This window comes from Sebastes fasciatus, chromosome 9 (assembly GCF_043250625.1).
Source record: "Sebastes fasciatus isolate fSebFas1 chromosome 9, fSebFas1.pri, whole genome shotgun sequence".
Lineage (NCBI taxonomy): Eukaryota > Metazoa > Chordata > Actinopteri > Perciformes > Sebastidae > Sebastes > Sebastes fasciatus.
The window spans coordinates 31,421,166-31,440,551 of NC_133803.1; the positions used below are offsets into that span (position 1 = coordinate 31,421,166).

Genomic DNA, 19,386 nt, shown 5'->3' on the forward strand with positions numbered 1-19,386 from the left:
AAAAAAAAAAAGTCAGTTTCTTCACGTTAAATTAATGTATTTAAAATTAAATCTAAATTAAGTGAAAGTACAATCTGACTTATTTTCTTTCTCAATCACTTGGGTCTAATGTTAATATTGGTATTTTAACATTAGTAGGCTATTTTAACATTAGCATTTTAATATGAGCAAATGATCCAAATGAATGTTAACATTAAACATTAGTTGGCTAAAGTTCTGTTAGAGATTAGCTTGTTGTATTTGGTGATGTTTAATAATTGTATGTTAAAGTCTTGACCACCTGACGTGTGTATCTATCATGTGTTTTTTTTTAATGTTAACATTTTGATATTAACCTTTGAACATTTGTTTCCTCCTTCAGGAGTAAGTCGTTTGTGTTCAGCGCTCTGTATGCCGCCCTGGTGTTCGCAGGTCGGCACTTCATGAAGCCTCGACCCAAAATGAACCTGCGGCGACCGCTCGTCCTCTGGTCACTCAGCCTCGCTCTCTTCAGGTAACAACACACCTTTAACACGCTCTCCGTTTGTGACATCATTATCAACTCATGTTGGCTCAAGTTTAATTCAAACTGCTTATTCAAACTCTTAAAACTTTATTTCAACGTATGATTAATTAGAAATGTTTCTGTAGTGTGTCAGATGCATAGATGAGATAGGTTCAGGGCCAAAATAACTTGATCGTGACTTTCCTCGTATTTCCTTTATTTTGCACTATTTGTAAGTCGGCTTGTTGTTACTTAGAAATTACATGTAAAGTCAGTTGTTGATTGTATTTTTGGCATAAATCTTCTTGCAGCCATCAGTAATCATAAGATGCTGTTGGAGGAAACGAAACTGGTAGTAGCTGAGGTGTGTTGATTCAACGCTATGGAGACTAAAAATACATGCCGTCTTTGTGGTAACAAGCCGTCAGTCATTCCACCTGGAGATAATTACAGCTCAGGTGTGTTTGTTCTGTGTGTCGAAATGTCACTTTACCGGTCGCTGTCCTCTGAGAACGATGGAGAGCTGAATCTTAAGACCCGACGCCATCCTACAAACTGAACTGAAAACATAACGTCCTTGACGGAGGCAAAAATGTATCCAGCTGTATCTTCAGGGGTATTGTTGAGTCTGAAAATCTCAGGCCTTGGGCCTAGACGGCTGAGATCACAGCTCAATGTTATTCAATGTTCAATCCTAATAGTGTCAGAAAGTCAACACAGTTTACTCAAAAGAATCACTTGATGCTGTACAAGTATGTTGCAAGAAAAATAGAGTTTTATTGTGTTTTAAAAATCAGAAGACAAAACACAACCAAACCCGAGCCGATCCGGAACACGACTGCCCGCTCGCTTATCATCATATGGTTATATGCTTGAACCAAAAGACACATCCTTCTTATCTTGTCATCAATAAAATTTACGTTCTCTACTTCTACTGGTCGCCGTCAAACTAGCCTACAAATCAGCATAAACTCGTCCTCCTTTGCCATCCGTTTAGGGTTAGAGTTGCCCTTTTTTGGGCCTTTTGGGGTGGCATCTTTTTCTACACAGCTATGATGCGACTTGAAGTTCGTTTGCGTTACGTCATTAGAGCTGTGAGTTACAGCGGCCAGTGTGAGTATTACAGCACTGGGGTCTATACAGCTGCACTAGGAATATATGCTGTTTCAATAGTAAAAACAGTGTTATAGGATTAATACTTTTATCATTGTTTATCACATTTTTATATAGTTTAAAAGGGATTGCTTCCTCAGTATTAGGGGTTTCTCTTTTAGCCATGATTTAATGTCCTTGTCTGTCTTCTTCTTGTCTCCCAGTATCATCGGTGCGATCCGGACCGGTTCCTACATGTTTCACATCCTGAGCAGCAGCGGCTTCAGACAGTCCATCTGTAACCAGAGCTTCTACAACGGACCAGTCAGCAAGTTCTGGGCCTACGCCTTCGTCCTGAGCAAAGCTCCAGAGCTCGGTCAGTCCTCAGACAGACAGATTATAAATATAATATAATGTCTAAAACTCAAAGATGTCGGTTCACTGTGATGGAACGGAGGAGAACCTTACATCAGATGAATTGATTGATTGGTTTGTGTTTCCTAGGCGACACAGCGTTCGTGGTGCTGAGGAAGCAGAAGCTGCTCTTCCTGCACTGGTACCACCACATCACCGTGCTGCTGTACTCCTGGTACTCCTACAAAGACATGGTGGCCGGCGGCGGCTGGTTCATGACCATGAACTACGGCGTGCACGCGCTCATGTACAGCTACTACGCGGCGCGCGCCGCCGGCTTGCGCGTGCCCCGGCCGTTCGCCATGCTCATCACCAGCGCTCAGATCGGGCAGATGGGGATGGGGCTGACAGTGAGCGGGCTGGTGTACCGCTGGATGCAGCACGGAGACTGCCCCTCCCGCCTCGACAACATCATCTGGGCCGCCCTCATGTACCTCAGCTACCTGCTGCTCTTCTCCAACTTCTTCTACCAGACGTACCTGCGCCGCCACAGCGACGCCAAGACCAGCAAGGCCGAGTAGAGACCAGGGGCATTTTGGGAGATCTGACCGACTGGACTTGAGTCGTACTGAAGCTGCTAACGTTTAAAAACTTTAATCTTTTTCATGTCAGAAAAATCTGAAATCAGCGTTTTTCCCATCGAACATCTGCAGGATGGAAAATTCTCTGAATCAGCAGGAAGCTGTAGATCTGCACGCCGTTTGATTCATCACATCTGCAGACCGCACGCCGTTTATTTCATCACATCTGCAAGCCGTTTGTTTCATATCTGCAGACTGCAAGCCGTTTGTTTCATCACATCTGCAGACTGCAAGCCGTTTGTTTCATCACATCTGCAGACTGCACAGCGTTTTGACTCATCACATCTGCACAGCGTTTTGATTCATCACATCTGCAGACTGCACGGCGTTTTGATTCATCACGTCTGCAGACTGCATGCTGCTTGTTTCGTCACATCTGCAGCTTGCACGCTGCTTATTTCGTAACATCTGCAGACTGCACGCTGCTTGTTTCAGACTGACAGTTTCCTTAAATGACATCGTTCTTTCCAGGAAACAAGATTATTTGGAAATGATTTAAGAAATGACGGACATGTAAACGATTTCTTCTCTCAGTTCAGATTTTTATCGTGTTTCAACTGAAAGTTTAAAAGGACAAAAAAAAGTTGAGTCGTACAAACAAATGTATTTTGTCAGTTTGTTTATCAGAAAATGAATCGGCGTCTCTCAGTGACTGATTTTAGTTCATATAAAAATATTAATTTTTAAACCTGCGCATTAATTTATTGAATCATCCCGACTTTAAAAGTGATTCATCAGATGAAGCAACTATTTAGTGAAAAGCCTCCTCGTCAGTCTGGAAGCGTCTCACTCGCCCCGTCGCTCCCAGCAGGCTGATGAAACCAGCCACTCCCAACCTACTCCGACTGGTTTAACTGGTTTCTCCTCACCACGCCTCAGTTCCAGTCTGTGAGGCTCTTTACATAAATCTCAGCGGGTGTCTGAGCCAGTTTTCTTTACTGTACATTTAGTTTCTGCACCGATTTTAAAAACCTCCTCACTGATGTTTACAGACTAAGAGTTTAAAAACCAACCTCTACTTTTGTCAAATTCAAGTTGCTACACGCTGCCTCCTTATGTGTTTTGTGTGCGAGGTGCTTCCTCAGGAGATTTGACTCGTATTGACTAATTCAGGGCTGCAATTTGAATCGATCGGTTAATGTCTCGTTCTGTTCGACCAACAAAGATTCAGTTAACTGCGACTTAAAAACTTATGAAGACTGCGATTAATCGTCGATCACTTGAATTTCTTTATTCTGTTTTCTTTGTCTACCGTGAGAAGTTTTAAAACAGTTTACATGTAAACTTGAATCTGTTTTAAGGGTTTTATCCAACCCCATATATTTATTGATTTACTGACTAGTATTTATTTGACGTATGATGGCAGCCAATCGGCAGCTGGAAAAGTCTCCTAACACTCCTGTTGTTTCGGTTCCACTAAAAGTTTATTCTTAATATCAGTGACATCATGTAAATCGCACGCTGAATATTTATGATTTTGTACGTTTGATATTTTGCACCAGTTTGATTTTTGTTTTACTAAAAGCTGTTAAGACCTCACACAAACATTATTATGTTTTTAAAGTGTGATTGTGAAAGTTTCTGAATTTTAAAGCAGGAGAAGCTGTTTGATTAACGAGTCGAATGAAAGCTGACAGATGACGATGATTTTTCTGTATGAACACACTTTTCTATTTTACGATATGAATGAGAACACGAAGATATTCGGGTTTAAAATAGTTTTATTGTTTGAAAAATATAATAAAGAAGCTGTTTTATAAATTTGTGCTTTGTTTATTCTTTAAAAGCTGCAACTTGATTAAACACAAACAGGAAATGTTTAATATACAATAATTTATATCCAGGATGAGGCTTCTGTTGGTCCACAAGTAAATAACAACACATTTGTTAAATTCATAGATTTTTTTGTAACTTTGCATCAACTCAGAGCTAAAATCCACAGTATAAATGTAGAAAAATTAGGGCTGTCAATCGATTGAAATATTTAATTGTGATTAATCATAATTTATTTGTTCAAAATGCTTAAAGGGATATTTGTATTTAATAATCTTATCAACATGGAATTGGGCAAATATGCTGCTTTATGCAAATTTATGTATATATTTATTATTGAAATCAATTAACAACACAAAACAATGACATATTGTCCAGAAACCCTCACAGGTACTGCATTTAACAAAGAAATATGCTCAAATCATAACATGGCAAACTGCAGCCCAACAAGCAACAACAGCGGTCAAACTGCATGTGATTATCATAAAGTGGGCATGTCTGTAAAGGGGAGACTCATTTTCATTCACATATCTGGAGGTCAGAGGTCAAGGAACCCGATGAAAATGGCCATGACAGTTTTTCCTCGCCAAAAATGTAATGTCCGACAAATGTTAGAAAAATGTCCTTTAAATATTCGAAATATGTTACGAAATATTTCCAAAGAAAGTCGAGAAAATTACCAAAAAATAGACCAAAAAATGTCTGAAAATAAGTAAACAATGTCTCAATCACAGACATACAACTCAAATCATAAATAGGCAACTATCCAAGTTATTTTTGTGATTTCAGAGATGTTGTACATAAAAAACCTGAGTGGAAACGCCGAAAATTAAAAAAAATGATCTCACTGATGTCTTCCCTCTCGGCTGAGGAGTAACAGTTGGTGGAAGTGTAAACAGGTTTAGTGAATGAATGATGACGTACATGAAGCATCACTGAAGAGACAGAAACAGGTCTGATGAAACCTTCCTCACATTAACACATGAAACTAACTAATCTCACATTGACGTCCAGTTTGAGCTGCGACTGGCGTTCTTTAATGACATCTTCTTCGTCGGTTTAAATGTTTACAGCTCCTGATAATCACATAAACAAGCGTTCATTCACATTTTCGGTAAAAATTTGGACGGGAACGTGGCGTGGATCACCTCCCTGCTCGCCAGAAACCAGCTTAACGTACATTCAGCAAAGAAGAAACACGTTTTATTTAAGCATTTTATATTTACCAGCAGACATCTGAGATCTCGACAGTAACTCTGAACCAGGGAAACGGTCCTCAGGTCGCTATCAAGTCTGTGTGCTGACGTCACAGACTTCATGTAATCAGTGACGTCCTCACAAGTCTACAAAGCTGAGCGTGTGTTTCAGGGTTGCTGCTGCTGCATCTCCCTCCAGCTCTTCCACAGCAACAGATCTCTACTCTTCCCCATGGTAACGAGGCAACGGGGCAACTGCCAGCCGTTATACTGACCGACGCCGTCATCACGGCCCATCGCCAGCAACATGGTGACGTTACCTAGCAACCAGCAACAACGTCAGTCAACCAAAAACACAGACAGGCAACCAGTAACACAACCAGCAACACAGACAGGCAACCAGCAGCAGACAGGCAACCAGTAACACAACCAGCAACACAGACAGACAACCAGCAGCAACGTCAGTCAACCAGGAGCACAGACAGGCAACCAGCAACACAACCAGCAACGGCAACTAAAATCAAAGGTGTGCAACTAAAAACACAGACGGTGATCTACAATCATAGATAGGCAACTAAAATCAAAGATTTGCAACTAAAAGCATAAATAGGCAACTAAAGACAAACAGGCAACTAAAATCATAGATAAGCAACTAAAATCAAAGATAGGCAACTAAAAACACAGACATGCAACTAAAATCATAGGAAACTAAAAGCATAGATAGGCCACTAAAGACAAACAGGCAACTAAAATCATAGGCAACTAAAAACACAGACAGGCAGCTATAATCATAGAGAGGCAACTAAAATCATAGATAGGCAACTATAAACACAGACAGGCAACTAAAATCATAGGCAACTATAAACACAGACAGGCAACTAAAATCATAGGCAACTATAAACACAGACAGGCAACTAAAATCACAGGCAACTAAAAACACAGACAGGCAACTAAAATCACAGGCAACTAAAAACACAGACAGGCAACTAAAATCATAGATAAGCAACTAAAATCAAAGATAGGCAACTAAAAACACAGACAGGCAACTAAAAACACAGACATGCAACTAAAATCATAGATAAGCAACTAAAATCAAAGATAGGCAACTAAAAACACAGACAGGCAGCTATAATCATAGAGAGGCAACTAAAATCATAGATAGGCAACTATAAACACAGACAGGCAACTAAAATCATAGGCAACTATAAACACAGACAGGCAACTAAAACACAAACAGGCAACCAGCAACACAGACAGGTGCGTGTGTGTACCTGTGTGATATGAGGTCAGCTCCTTCTCGCTCAGACTGTTGACGATGTTGCTAACGGCGACGGCGGCGTGCAGCCCGGCGTGGTATGCCATCTTGGGCTCCTTGACGTCGGCGCAGTCGCCCACAGCGAAGACGTTGGAGAAGCCGTCGACCTGCAGGTGATCGTTGACCTTCAGAGCTCCGTTATCAGCCAGACAGCCGGCTGTCAGGAACAGATCACTGATCAATCAACTGATCGATTAACCGACTCTTTAGTAACCAATAAGATAGTTGTTGATATGTCACGTGTCCAGATGGTGGCGCTACAGGAAACATTACATCATAGATATCCTCAGATGACGTCATGTTGAGAGGTCTCACTCGGATCCAAAATGATGGACGGAGAATAATAAACAAACACTGACCTCTACGTCTAACTGCCCTCCACAGACAAATATGAGACTTTAATACATTCACTCAAGTACTGTACTGAAGTACACATTTGAAGTACTTGTACTTTACTTGAGTATTTTCTTTTCATGCTACTTTCTACTTCTACTCCGATACATTTATAATATATGATTATTATTATTATAAATATGATCCTGCTTTAACATTAATACATGAGTCATAATAATCTAATGATAGAATATATAATAGTACAACAGTCACAGTTTAATACTTTAACTACATTTTACTGATTATACTGAAATACTTTTACTGGAGGAACATTTTCAATGCAGGACTTTTACTGTAACAGAGTATTTTACTGGTGGTATAAGTACTTTTACTGTAACAGAGTATTTCTACAGTGTGGTATTAGTACTTTTACTGTACCAGTGTGGTATCAGTATTCTTATTGTAACAGAGTATTTCTACAGTGTGGTATTAGTACTTTTACTGTAACAGTGTGGTATCAGTATTCTTATTGTAACAGAGTATTTCTACAGTGTGGTATTAGTATTGTGTGTACTCACAGAAGCTGGAGGCGTAGGCTGCAGAGTTGACCCTGAGTCCGGTGCAGCAGATGATCAGGTCCGTGGTCAGACTGGTTCCTTTGTCTGTGGTCACCACCGTGTTCTTCTGGGTCACATTCAGCTGCAGCTCCGACAGGTTGGACACCTTCTGACCTGAAACACACACACACACAGCAGGTTTATGAAACCCAGACAGGACCTGGTCTGAACCACACACCTGGTCTTCAGGTCTACACCTGATCTTCAGGTCTACATCAGGTCTTCGTACCCAGCAGCAGCTCCACTCCTTTCCCCAGCAGAACCTCCTTCGCCTGCTGTCTGACGCTGGGCCGCAGCTCCGGGTCGGCCAGCGCGATTCTGGAGTGGATCAGAACCACCTGAACACGAGAATACACCTTAAAACTCTCCTCTACAAGAGAACAAACAGTATACACAGGAAGTACAAGAGCTTGGACTCGGTAGTAGTAAAAGTACAAGTACAATGAGTGAAGAAATGATAGAAGTACATGTCATACTAGTAGTAGCAAAAGTAGTTTTAGCAGCAGCAGTACTGGTCATAGCCATGTAGCATGAGTAGTAGTTGTAGTGCGAGAAAGTACATTTACTCAAGTACTGTTCTTTACCTTGTAGTACTTTAAGTATATCTCATTGCACAATGCATACTTTTACCTTAAGTACTTTAAATATATTTTATGGCACAATGCATACTTTCACCTTAAGTACTTTAAGTAATATTTTACTGCACAATAAATACCTTTACTTTAAGTACATTTTACTGCACAATGTATACTTTTACTTTAAGTGTATTTTAATGCACAATGCATACTTTCACCTTAAGTAATTTAAGTATGTTTTACTGCACACTAGCATGCTAGTCATTACTTTAACTACTTTAACTACATTTAGCTGATAATACTTTTGCTACAGTAAGGTATTGAATTTTACTTGTGGAGTATTTTCAGAGTAGTAGTATTTTTACTGCAGTAAAGGATCGGTCGTTACCTTCTTGTCTGGGAACTCGGTCTTGATCTCAGCAGCCATCTCTACACCGGTCGACCCTCCTCCGACCACCAACACCGAGTCGGCAGCCTGGACCTGAACACACACACACACACACACACACACACACACAGTAAAGAATGAGCTCTTCTCTCTGCAGACATCTCAGTATTCGTCTCGTTATCGTACCTGCTTGACGAAGTCCTCGTACGTCTGGACGGCTGTCTGATACGAGGCCACGGTGTTGAACTTCCCGGGGAACGCTCCATCAGTCCCAGTACACAGGATGAGGTGGGAGTACTGGATCTCCTGCAACACACAGGGACAAACTGGACTGTAGTTTATACAGGATATCACTGTTACTTGATTAATAAATGTGTTTCATTTAATGAGAGATTAATACAAATATGGTGGAATGTGACTGAAGTACATTTACTCAAGTACTGGACTTGAGTATACTTTTAAGGTACTTTAGTTGAGTATTTTCATGTTATGCTACTTTATACTTCCAGTCAACTATAGTTCAGAGGGAAATATTTATTTATATATAGTAACAAGTTGCTTTTCAGATTAAAACTTTACATAAAATAAATATATGTTTTTTGAAAGGGACATAAATATCAGTTTAAAATCTGATGCACTGTAAAAGATTTAACAACAAAAACAACAACTGGAGGTCTCACTCTGACATGTTTATACAGAACCAACAATGTCTCACTCTGACATGTTTATACTGAACACACAATGTCTCACTCTGACATGTCTCATACACACACACACACACACACACACACACACACACATATATACATATATATATATATATATATATATATATATATACACACACACACACACACATACACATACATATACACATATATATATATATATATACACATATATATACATATATATATATATAATACATATATACATATTATATATATATACATATATATATATATAATACATATATACATATTATATATATATACATATATATATATATACATGTATATATATATACATATATATATACATGTATACATATATACATATATGTATATATACATATATATATACACACACATATATACATATATATATATATATACATATATATATATACATATATACATATATACATGTATACATATATACATATATATACACACACACACACACACACCACACTTCCTCCCTCTGTCTTCCCCCTCCCTCCGTCCTCACCCTCCCGTCCTCCAGGACGACCGTCTGTCTGTCGGTGTCGACTCGCTGAACTCGACCCTGAACAAAACTGTCTCCAAACGTCTTAGCGTATGGGATGAAGGTCCTCTGAGCGAAGCCTGCAGGGAGACACGGGGTCAAAGGTCAGATGTCAGAGGTCACACTCTGTGTACAGGGTGCGTAATGATGTCAGAGTGCACAGAGTGTTATTATTAGTCAGGAGTGCTATTGTTGGCCACACACTCATGTTTGATAAAGTTCATCTGTCTGAGCTCACTGTGACATCACTCCAACGTTAGCTGACCCCCCATCACCTGTGTACACACATACAGTAGAAGCACGTGGACGCCCTCTACTGACGAGACCTGACCCCCCATCACCTGTGCATACACATACAGTAGAAACACATCTACACTGCATTAATTCATTAATTCATTAATTAAATTATCACCCAATCTGAACTCTCACATACTGTATATTAATATTATTCCACATCAACATATGGATCTTGAGTAGAAGAAGCAGTAGCACTCGCAGTAGTAAGCCGAAGTAATAACAGGATGTTTGGAGGTTTATTGAGGAAATAATCAATTTCTTATCAATATTATCAATCAACTGATTGTGTATTTCATCCCTTCATTATTCGGGATGAAGGTCCTCTGAGCGAAGCCTGCAGTGAGACACGGGGTCAAAAGTCAGATGTCAGAGATCCCACTCTGTGTACAGGGTGAGTAATGATGTCAGAGTGCACAGAGTGTTATTATTAGTCAGGAGTGCTATTGTTGGCCACACACTCATGTTTGATAAAGTTCATCTGTCTGAGCTCATTGTGACATCACTCCAACAATCATGATAAAAAGTATGATACATTATTAATTTAATCATTCTCAAAAGATTAATAAATTGTAATAATAATAATAAATGTTCATATTTATATATTTAATTTGTTATTCAAATGTGTTGTTTTCTTTTTTATTCTGTAAAACACTGTATTAAAAGGTGCAATATGAATAAAGTTTATAATAATAATAACCACAATAATAATACTAATGATAATATTAATAACAAAACTAAATATAGATCTATAAACAACTTGGGAAAAATAACAGAAAGGTTATATAAAATTTGAAAATAAATAGAAAATGCAACAAAATCCTAAAAATATTTTTTGAAAAAAAAAAAAAATAAATTCTAAACAATACAAAAAAAAAAAAAATAAAAATACAGAGTAAATATATTTTTTTGCAATAGACTTAATATAATATTTATGGGCAAAATAAACTAAATGTATTACTAAATATAAAATGATCCTAAAATAAAAATAAAAAACAATTACAAAAATTTGAATTAAAAAATAAAATCTCATAAAAATAAAAGTAAAACTAAAAAATTTTTTGGATTAAATTAGAATATAAAGAAAAAACTACATTATCATAAAAAACAAAAGTAAAACCTGAAAAAATAATATAAAAAAGAAACAAAATAAAATTCCCATGGAAATACAGGTAAAAATCTAAAAAATTAATATATTAAAAGTAAACGTTTACAAACAATCATAAACATGAAAATAAAACAAAAATTTGAAAATAAATAAAAACAAAATCATCATAAAAAGAAAAGTAAAACTTGAAAAAGAAAATTATCATAGGAATAAAAGTAAAACTAAACTAACTAAACTTGATAATGAAACTTGAAAAATAAAAATGGAACAAAAATAAAATATGTTATTAAAATGAAATGTAGCTGAGTGTTACCGGGCTGCACAGACGCTCTGAGCGCCGCCACGTTGTGATGAAAAGCGTCTCTCATGTCGATCAGAGTGAAGTTGAGTCCTCCCGATTTCAGATGCTGAGCCGCCGCGATGCCTCCGAATCCACCGCCGACAACCACAACGTGGACGCCCTCTACTGACGAGACCTGACCCCCCATCATCTGTGTGCACACATACAGTAGAAACACATGGACGACCTCTACTGACGAGACCTGACCCCCCATCACCTGTGTGCACACATACAGTAGAAACACATGGACGCCCTCTAGTGACGAGACCTGACCCCCCCATCACCTGTGCACACACATACAGTAGAAACACATGGACGCCCTCTACTGACGAGACCTGACCCCCATCACCTGTGCATACACATACAGTAGAAACACATGGACGCCCCCTACTGACGAGACCTGACCCCCCATCACCTGTGCACACACATACAGTAGAAACACATGGACGCCCTCTAGTGACGAGACCTGACCCCCCATCACCTGTGTTCACACATACAGTAGAAACACATGGACGCCCTCTACTGACGAGACCTGACCCCCATCACCTGTGCATACACATACAGTAGAAACACATGGACACCCCCTACTGACGAGACCTGACCCCCCATCACCTGTGCACACACATACAGTAGAAACACATGGACGCCCTCTAGTGACGAGACCTGACCCCCCATCACCTGTGTACACACATACAGTAGAAACACATGGACGCCCTCTACTGACGAGACCTGACCCCCCCATCACCTGTGTTCACACATACAGTAGAAACACATGGACGCCCTCTACTGACGAGACCTGACCCCCATCACCTGTGCATACACATACAGTAGAAACACATGGACACCCCCTACTGACGAGACCTGACCCCCCCATCACCTGTGTTCACACATACAGTAGAAACACATGGACGCCCTCTACTGACGAGACCTGACCCCCCCATCACCTGTGCACACACATACAGTAGAAACACATGGACGCCCTCTAGTGACGAGACCTGACCCCCCATCACCTGTGTACACACATACAGTAGAAACACATGGACGCCCTCTACTGACGAGACCTGACCCCCATCACCTGTGTTCACACATACAGTAGAAACACATGGACACCCCCTACTGACGAGACCTGACCCCCCCATCACCTGTGCACACACATACAGTAGAAACACATGGACGCCCTCTAGTGACGAGACCTGACCCCCCATCACCTGTGTACACACATACAGTAGAAACACATGGACGCCCTCTAGTGACGAGACCTGACCCCCCATCACCTGTGTACACACATACAGTAGAAACACATGGACGCCCTCTACTGACGAGACCTGACCCCCCATCACCTGTGTTCACACATACAGTAGAAACACATGGACACCCCCTACTGACGAGACCTGACCCCCCCATCACCTGTGCACACACATACAGTAGAAACACATGGACGCCCTCTAGTGACGAGACCTGACCCCCCATCACCTGTGTACACACATACAGTAGAAACACATGGACGCCCTCTAGTGACGAGACCTGACCCCCCATCACCTGTGTACACACATACAGTAGAAACACATGGACGCCCTCTACTGACGAGACCTGACCCCCATCACCTGTGTTCACACATACAGTAGAAACACATGGACGCCCTCTAGTGACGAGACCTGACCCCCATCACCTGTGTGCACACATACAGTAGAAACACATGGACGACCTCTACTGACGAGACCTGACCCCCCATCACCTGTGTTCACACATACAGTAGAAACACATGGACGCCCTCTACTGACGAGACCTGACCCCCATCACCTGTGTGCACACATACAGTAGAAACACATGGACGACCTCTACTGACGAGACCTGACCCCCCATCACCTGTGTGCACACATACAGTAGAAACACATGGACGCCCTCTACTGACGAGACCTGACCCCCATCACCTGTGCATACACATACAGTAGAAACACATGGACGCCCTCTACTGACGAGACCTGACCCCCCATCACCTGTGCATACACATACAGTAGAAACACATGGACGCCCTCTACTGACGAGACCTGACCCCCCATTACCTGTGCATACACATACAGTAGAAACACATGGACGCCCTCTACCGACGAGACCTGACCCCCATCACCTGTGCATACACATACAGTAGAAACACATGGACGACCTCTACTGACGAGACCTGACCCCCATCACCTGTGCATACACATACAGTAGAAACACATGGACGCCCTCTACTGACGAGACCTGACCCCCATCACCTGTACACACATACAGTAGAAACACATGGACGCCCTCTACTGACGAGACCTGACCCCCCATCACCTGTGTGCACACATACAGTAGAAACACATGGACGCCCTCTAGTGACGAGACCTGACCCCCATCACCTGTGTTCACACATACAATAGAAACACATGGACGCCCTCTACTGACGAGACCTGACCCCCCATCACCTGTGTGCACACATACAGTAGAAACACATGGACGCCCCCTACTGACGAGACCTGACCCCCCATCACCTGTGCATACACATACAGTAGAAACACATCTACACTGCATTAATTAATTAATTAATTAATTAATTAATTAATTAATTTATTAATAAATTACATTATTAAATGATCACCCAATCTGAACTCTCACATTCTGTATATTAATATTATTCCACATCAACATATGGATCTTGAGTAGAAGTAGCAGTAGCACTCGTAGTAGTAAGCCGAAGTAATAACAGGATGTTTGGAGGATTATTGGGTAAATAATCAATTTCTTATCAATATTATCAATCAACTGATTGTGTCTTTCATCCCTTCACTAAATCTAAACGTGTTTCCTTTAAAATAACGAGATTAATAAATATATGGTGGAATTTAACAAAGTACATTTACTCAAGTAAATGTACTTAATGGTATTTTTTAGATAGTTTATTTTAGTATTTTAATTTAATGCTACTTTATACTCTACGACTCCCTTAACCCTTCACTGCCTTTATGTAACAAGCACAGCTAAAACCCTGCAGTCTGCACATCCTGTCTAGAGAAGTACTACAGTATAAGGTAAAAGTAAAAGTACTGCATTCAAGATTTTACTTAAAAGTGCAGAAGTACTACATGTATCAACAAAATGTACTCCCTAAGGTAAAAGTTTACTTTCATTATCTTTATCCATTTCACATTCCTTTCAGTGTGATACATATACTGTATATATAGGCTATATACTGTATATCACATGCACACACTACATACACATGTATATGCATATACATCTAGATATCACAGTGAAAGGAGTTGTCCTGCATAAAGAATACTGCATAAAGACTACATTACTACATTAGGCTGAGACTACTTCTGTACTGTCAAGTGAAACTTTGAATGCAGGACTTGTACTTGTACTGCAGTATTTTGACAGAGTGGTATTACTGAAGTAGTCGGTGTTTCCTCAGTCGGTCAGTCACGTGTCTAACAACACAAACAGGAAGTGAACTCACCTGCTGCAGGTAGAAGTGTTTGATGGATCTCTGCTGGGTGTTAAAGTCTCGAGCCTTTCCTCCAGACTCACTGAACTCACTGCTTCTTGTTTCCTGCTCCTCTGAACGCCCCTCTGACGACACCAGCTCTCCACCAATCACAGCTCACCAGGGGGGGGGGGCAGGCTCTTGTGGTGCCTTCAGGTGCTGTAGGAAATGTTTTAGTCTTACATAAAAGTTCACTTTTTAGTCAAAATAATTTGTAAACTTAAAAATCAAACACATTAAAGTAACAATATGTTTGAAATTATAGGAAATAAAATAGGATCTCAGAAGACATCAATTATTAATAAAATATATTTTTTTCAAATGTCTTAAATTAAATGTTCTCTGTTATTGATTACTTACATCACTATCTAATTTTGGAAGTTTACAATCAAGTTTTCTGTCGTCTGAGCATTTATTATTTTATCTTCTGCTTGTGAAATGTCTTTTCTTTTTAAAGCATCACATTTAATACATTTCACATGTGAATATTCACTCAGATATTCACATGTGGTGTTCAGATATTTCACATTTGAAAAACTGCTATTTTAATCACAAACTATTTTAAACCATTTCACAGCTTTATCTCGCCGTCAGAAAGCCCTTTAATTCTCCTTTCTGACAGGGAACTGAACTGAAAATGAAACTTTTCTATGCTCCTTTCAAAGCCAGCAGGCTCAGATGACTAAAACAGTAGAGATACGTTTCAAAATATTCTAAATATAGCGTACACTTAAACAGATATCAAGTTTTTTAGGTGAGCCTTTCTTTTAGGTGTCTAAAATAAGTTTTTCTGCCGTCCCGTCCACAGCACTGTGTTGCTTGGCTCCGGTGTCGGTTCCTGTCTGTTTCTCGATGCTGGGGACACGCCAACCGTCATCTACTGTCAGTAATACACCTACTATGGATAAGAACATCACACAACCCCACTTTAAAACACCCGAACTATCCCTTTAAACCTGCAGATTCCTCTCAAATCATTTGGACTCTTTCAGGTCCTCATTAGTTTCTCACTTTATCTCTTACGAAAAAGTACTTCAAGTTTATTTTATGAAGTATTCTTAATTAAAGCTCAATTATATATTTCCCAGGTATACATTATGTAGTAAGTATACTAATATTAATGTACTAGTAGTATACTTTTAAGTATAATTTAAGTGTAAGAATAGCTAACTTTGAGTACACAACTTGTTTACACCTAAGTTATATTTTATACTGCAAACTTTTTGAGTTTAAAAGAAGTATATATTAACAGCACACGTGAATAAACTTTTTGTTGGTAAGGGATACCTGATCTGTGCTGTTTGAAAATCCACCAACTCTCTGAACTTTACAGCCTTTCATTTAATAAACAGCTGAGTTGGTTCTTGATCAGTAGTTTGGTTCAAAAGTCTTTTGTCTCTATTCTGAAATATAAAAATCTGATTTGTTTCTATGAGTTTCCCCAAACGACCACAAAGTCAGTGAAGTATGGAAGTAAAAGTGAACAATACGACATGAATTATGAAGCTTTAATAAACAAATCCTCCATTTTATACAGTGTTATGATTTTAGCTTTGACATGATTTATATGTGATTTCCATCATTTATTATCTAGAATCATCCTAAAACTTTGATTTCTTTTTATTTCAACATCACTTATCAAAGTTTGTTCATTTGTTACACGATGACCAAAGATGATGAATTTACTTTGTTCAAATCCAACCAACTCTTTACAAGTTTTTTTTATACAGATGCTGAATATTATCCTGAAAGACTCTTGTCTCTTGCAAACAAAGAAATCAAAGTTCAGTTTTATACACAAAGTTTAAAAAAACATAATGTTTCACACCTTCTCTCAGACAACAGATCATTTCAGGTAATTATATCTACCTCGCTCAGCTCTTTCAGCCATCCATCGGCAACACCACAAGTCCCAGAGAGCTCTCAACCCCCCCAGAGTCCAGCCCAGCTCAGGTACCCCTCACCTGCTCCAACTGCATTTACAACCACTGAGAGATCAGGTTGGTACGTACTAACATCAGCTGTGTGTGATCCTGTACAGACTGAACTATCTGGTCAGCAGTGAGAGAGTTTCTCTAACAGGAGGAGACTCTCCCTCCTGCAGAGAACACAGAGACACTGAGGAAGGAGACCCGGACCAGATCCCAAACCCAGGAAAAAGAGGTTCAGTGAATGTGGTGTTGAAGGTGTGGAGGTGGATCAGTGTGTCAGAGGAGACGCTGTAGAAGGACAGAGTGCCAGCAGGACAGTCCACATACACTGCTACTCTACCAGAGGAGGAGGAGAAGGAGGAGGAGGAGGAGGAGGTCATTCTCTTATTGTGACAGACAGAGTAACGACCATCAGAGCACCACAGACTCCAGGACTGATCATTCCTTCCAAACAAACAGTCTTCTTTGTCTCCTCTCCTCCTGATTCCTTTGTAACTCACTGATATATAAACATTTCCTCTCCACTCGACCTCCCAGTAACAGCGACCAGTCAGACCAGTTCTACACAGCAGCTGAGGATAGCGGTCAAATCTGTCTGGATGATCAGGATATGACTGAACCTCCTTCACATGTGTCACCTCCCTGTTGTTGTCAGACAGTTTGAGATATCTGTTTGCTGTGTTTGTGTCGAGTGTGAGTTCACAAGAATCTGATGAAGAGAACAAGACACATCACAGCTGCAGTTATTAATCTATCATCTTTGATGATGACGTCAGAGATCTGAATGAGTGATGTCACAGTTTGAAGCTGGTTGAATGTTTCATGAATCAAATTAAAAACACACTTACACTTCCTCAGACCTGGTGTCAACCATCGGACTCCAGCAGGCTCCACCCTGAAAGGAGGAGGGGGGTCAGAGCAGCACTTCCTCTTTCAGCATGGAAACATGGACATTACATCGCTCTCATACACACAGCTTTGTTATTCTACACAAATGGACTCACATGTTCACATGGAGCACTTATTATTAATCAGCTGCTATTCTTTTAGTTCAGTGGAGCTTCTTCTGATTGGCCGATGACTACAGCTCATTATGTTCACTTATTCATGAATTATTATTATCAGTATTATATTGACAATCATCATACATTTCAGACTCAGTTTCCTCGACCAGTCAGTCAGTAAATCAAATGTTTAAACCTGCATCAACTGATTTCTTTGTCCACTTGTGGTTCAGTGAAAACAAGCTATAAACACAACATCTGACATATTATCAGCTTATAAAGTAGTTGTGTCTAACATGATATCAACCAGCTGCTTCCACATCCAGCAGTTACAGAGCAACATGAGGATTCATCAAGAGTCTTTGTGTTTGTGTCACCTGATGAATGTAAACCCCTTTTTCCTCCTGAAACTAGGAACCTTTTGAGGAGCTCATTGCGTATCGACCGCAGGGACCAGGGTCTTTTTAACTCCCCATAAAGGTCCTGATGGTTGGAGGGTAGTACTTTCTGAAAGTACAGGAACTTTCAGGGTCAGTTTTGCATGGATGACCGTGGCTGATTGGTCAAACACACACAACGCTGCTGCTTCAACTGTACAGCTTCTTTCATAAAACAAAGAAGTACCATAATGTTGATTTAGGACCATTTTAAGATGAGGGGAGAACGTTTGAGCGAGCTGAGAGGGCGAGTGGTAGAAGAGACAGACAGCACGGCGGTTACTTTCTGAAGCACAAATAAATAACCATCAAACACTCAACAGATGATTTACTGTGAGACACTCAGTTTCATTTCATCATTATATCCAATGTGCAGTAAATACTATGCAGCAGAAAACGCAGCGAGACAAAATGTTTATGTTTTCATTGTCTGACTTTGACACTGTTCACATCCCGTCTCCTAGCAACAGTCAACACTGTTTTTTATTATCTGTAATCTGGAGGTGAATATATTACAGTTAAAGTCTGTGTGCAGCCACAGAGCACTTCCTGTGTCCCCCTTTAATGTTGGTCCAGTCCTAAATAAACCTCTTTGGGCTCTGAAACACCATTTTCACAATCAGCTGTTGGTGCTTCATCGAGCGTCTGTGGCTGACTGTCACCTGTAGTTTCTGTGGCGAGTCCTGCAACAAGTCGACTCTTATCAGCAGGGAATCGCTCTAAG

At 40.1% G+C, this 19,386-nt stretch overlaps 3 protein-coding genes across 4 annotated transcripts in view; 1 reads left to right on the forward strand and 2 right to left on the reverse strand.

Annotated features, from left to right (window-relative positions):
- The window catches only part of LOC141774548 (very long chain fatty acid elongase 6-like), a 59,341-nt gene extending 54,994 nt beyond the window's left edge, over window positions 1-4,347 (forward strand). For both annotated transcript variants that reach the window (XM_074647297.1, XM_074647298.1), the window contains exons 3-5: window positions 362-493; window positions 1,801-1,952; window positions 2,081-4,347. In XM_074647297.1, the coding sequence (XP_074503398.1) occupies window positions 362-493; window positions 1,801-1,952; window positions 2,081-2,511 (715 nt within the window). In that variant the 3' untranslated portion in view covers window positions 2,512-4,347. The remainder of the gene's footprint in view (window positions 1-361; window positions 494-1,800; window positions 1,953-2,080) is intronic.
- On the reverse strand, window positions 4,324-15,394 carry aifm2 (AIF family member 2). The gene is made up of 9 exons (XM_074647296.1): window positions 15,264-15,394; window positions 11,750-11,927; window positions 9,999-10,114; window positions 8,955-9,074; window positions 8,769-8,861; window positions 8,035-8,143; window positions 7,767-7,919; window positions 6,812-7,012; window positions 4,324-5,860 (listed from the first exon to the last, which is right to left on the reverse strand). The coding sequence occupies exons 2-9, from the start codon at window positions 11,925-11,927 to the stop codon at window positions 5,709-5,711; spliced, it is 1,122 nt and encodes a 373-aa protein (XP_074503397.1). The 5' UTR covers window positions 15,264-15,394; the 3' UTR covers window positions 4,324-5,708.
- A 1,394-nt stretch (window positions 15,395-16,788) lies between these two features.
- LOC141774541 (protein NLRC3-like) overlaps window positions 16,789-19,386 on the reverse strand; it is a 44,256-nt gene continuing 41,658 nt past the window's right edge. The window contains exons 12-13 of the mRNA XM_074647289.1: window positions 18,070-18,116; window positions 16,789-17,930 (exon numbers count right to left, since the gene is read on the reverse strand). Of these exons, the coding sequence (XP_074503390.1) occupies window positions 17,338-17,930; window positions 18,070-18,116 (640 nt within the window). The 3' untranslated portion in view covers window positions 16,789-17,337. The remainder of the gene's footprint in view (window positions 17,931-18,069; window positions 18,117-19,386) is intronic.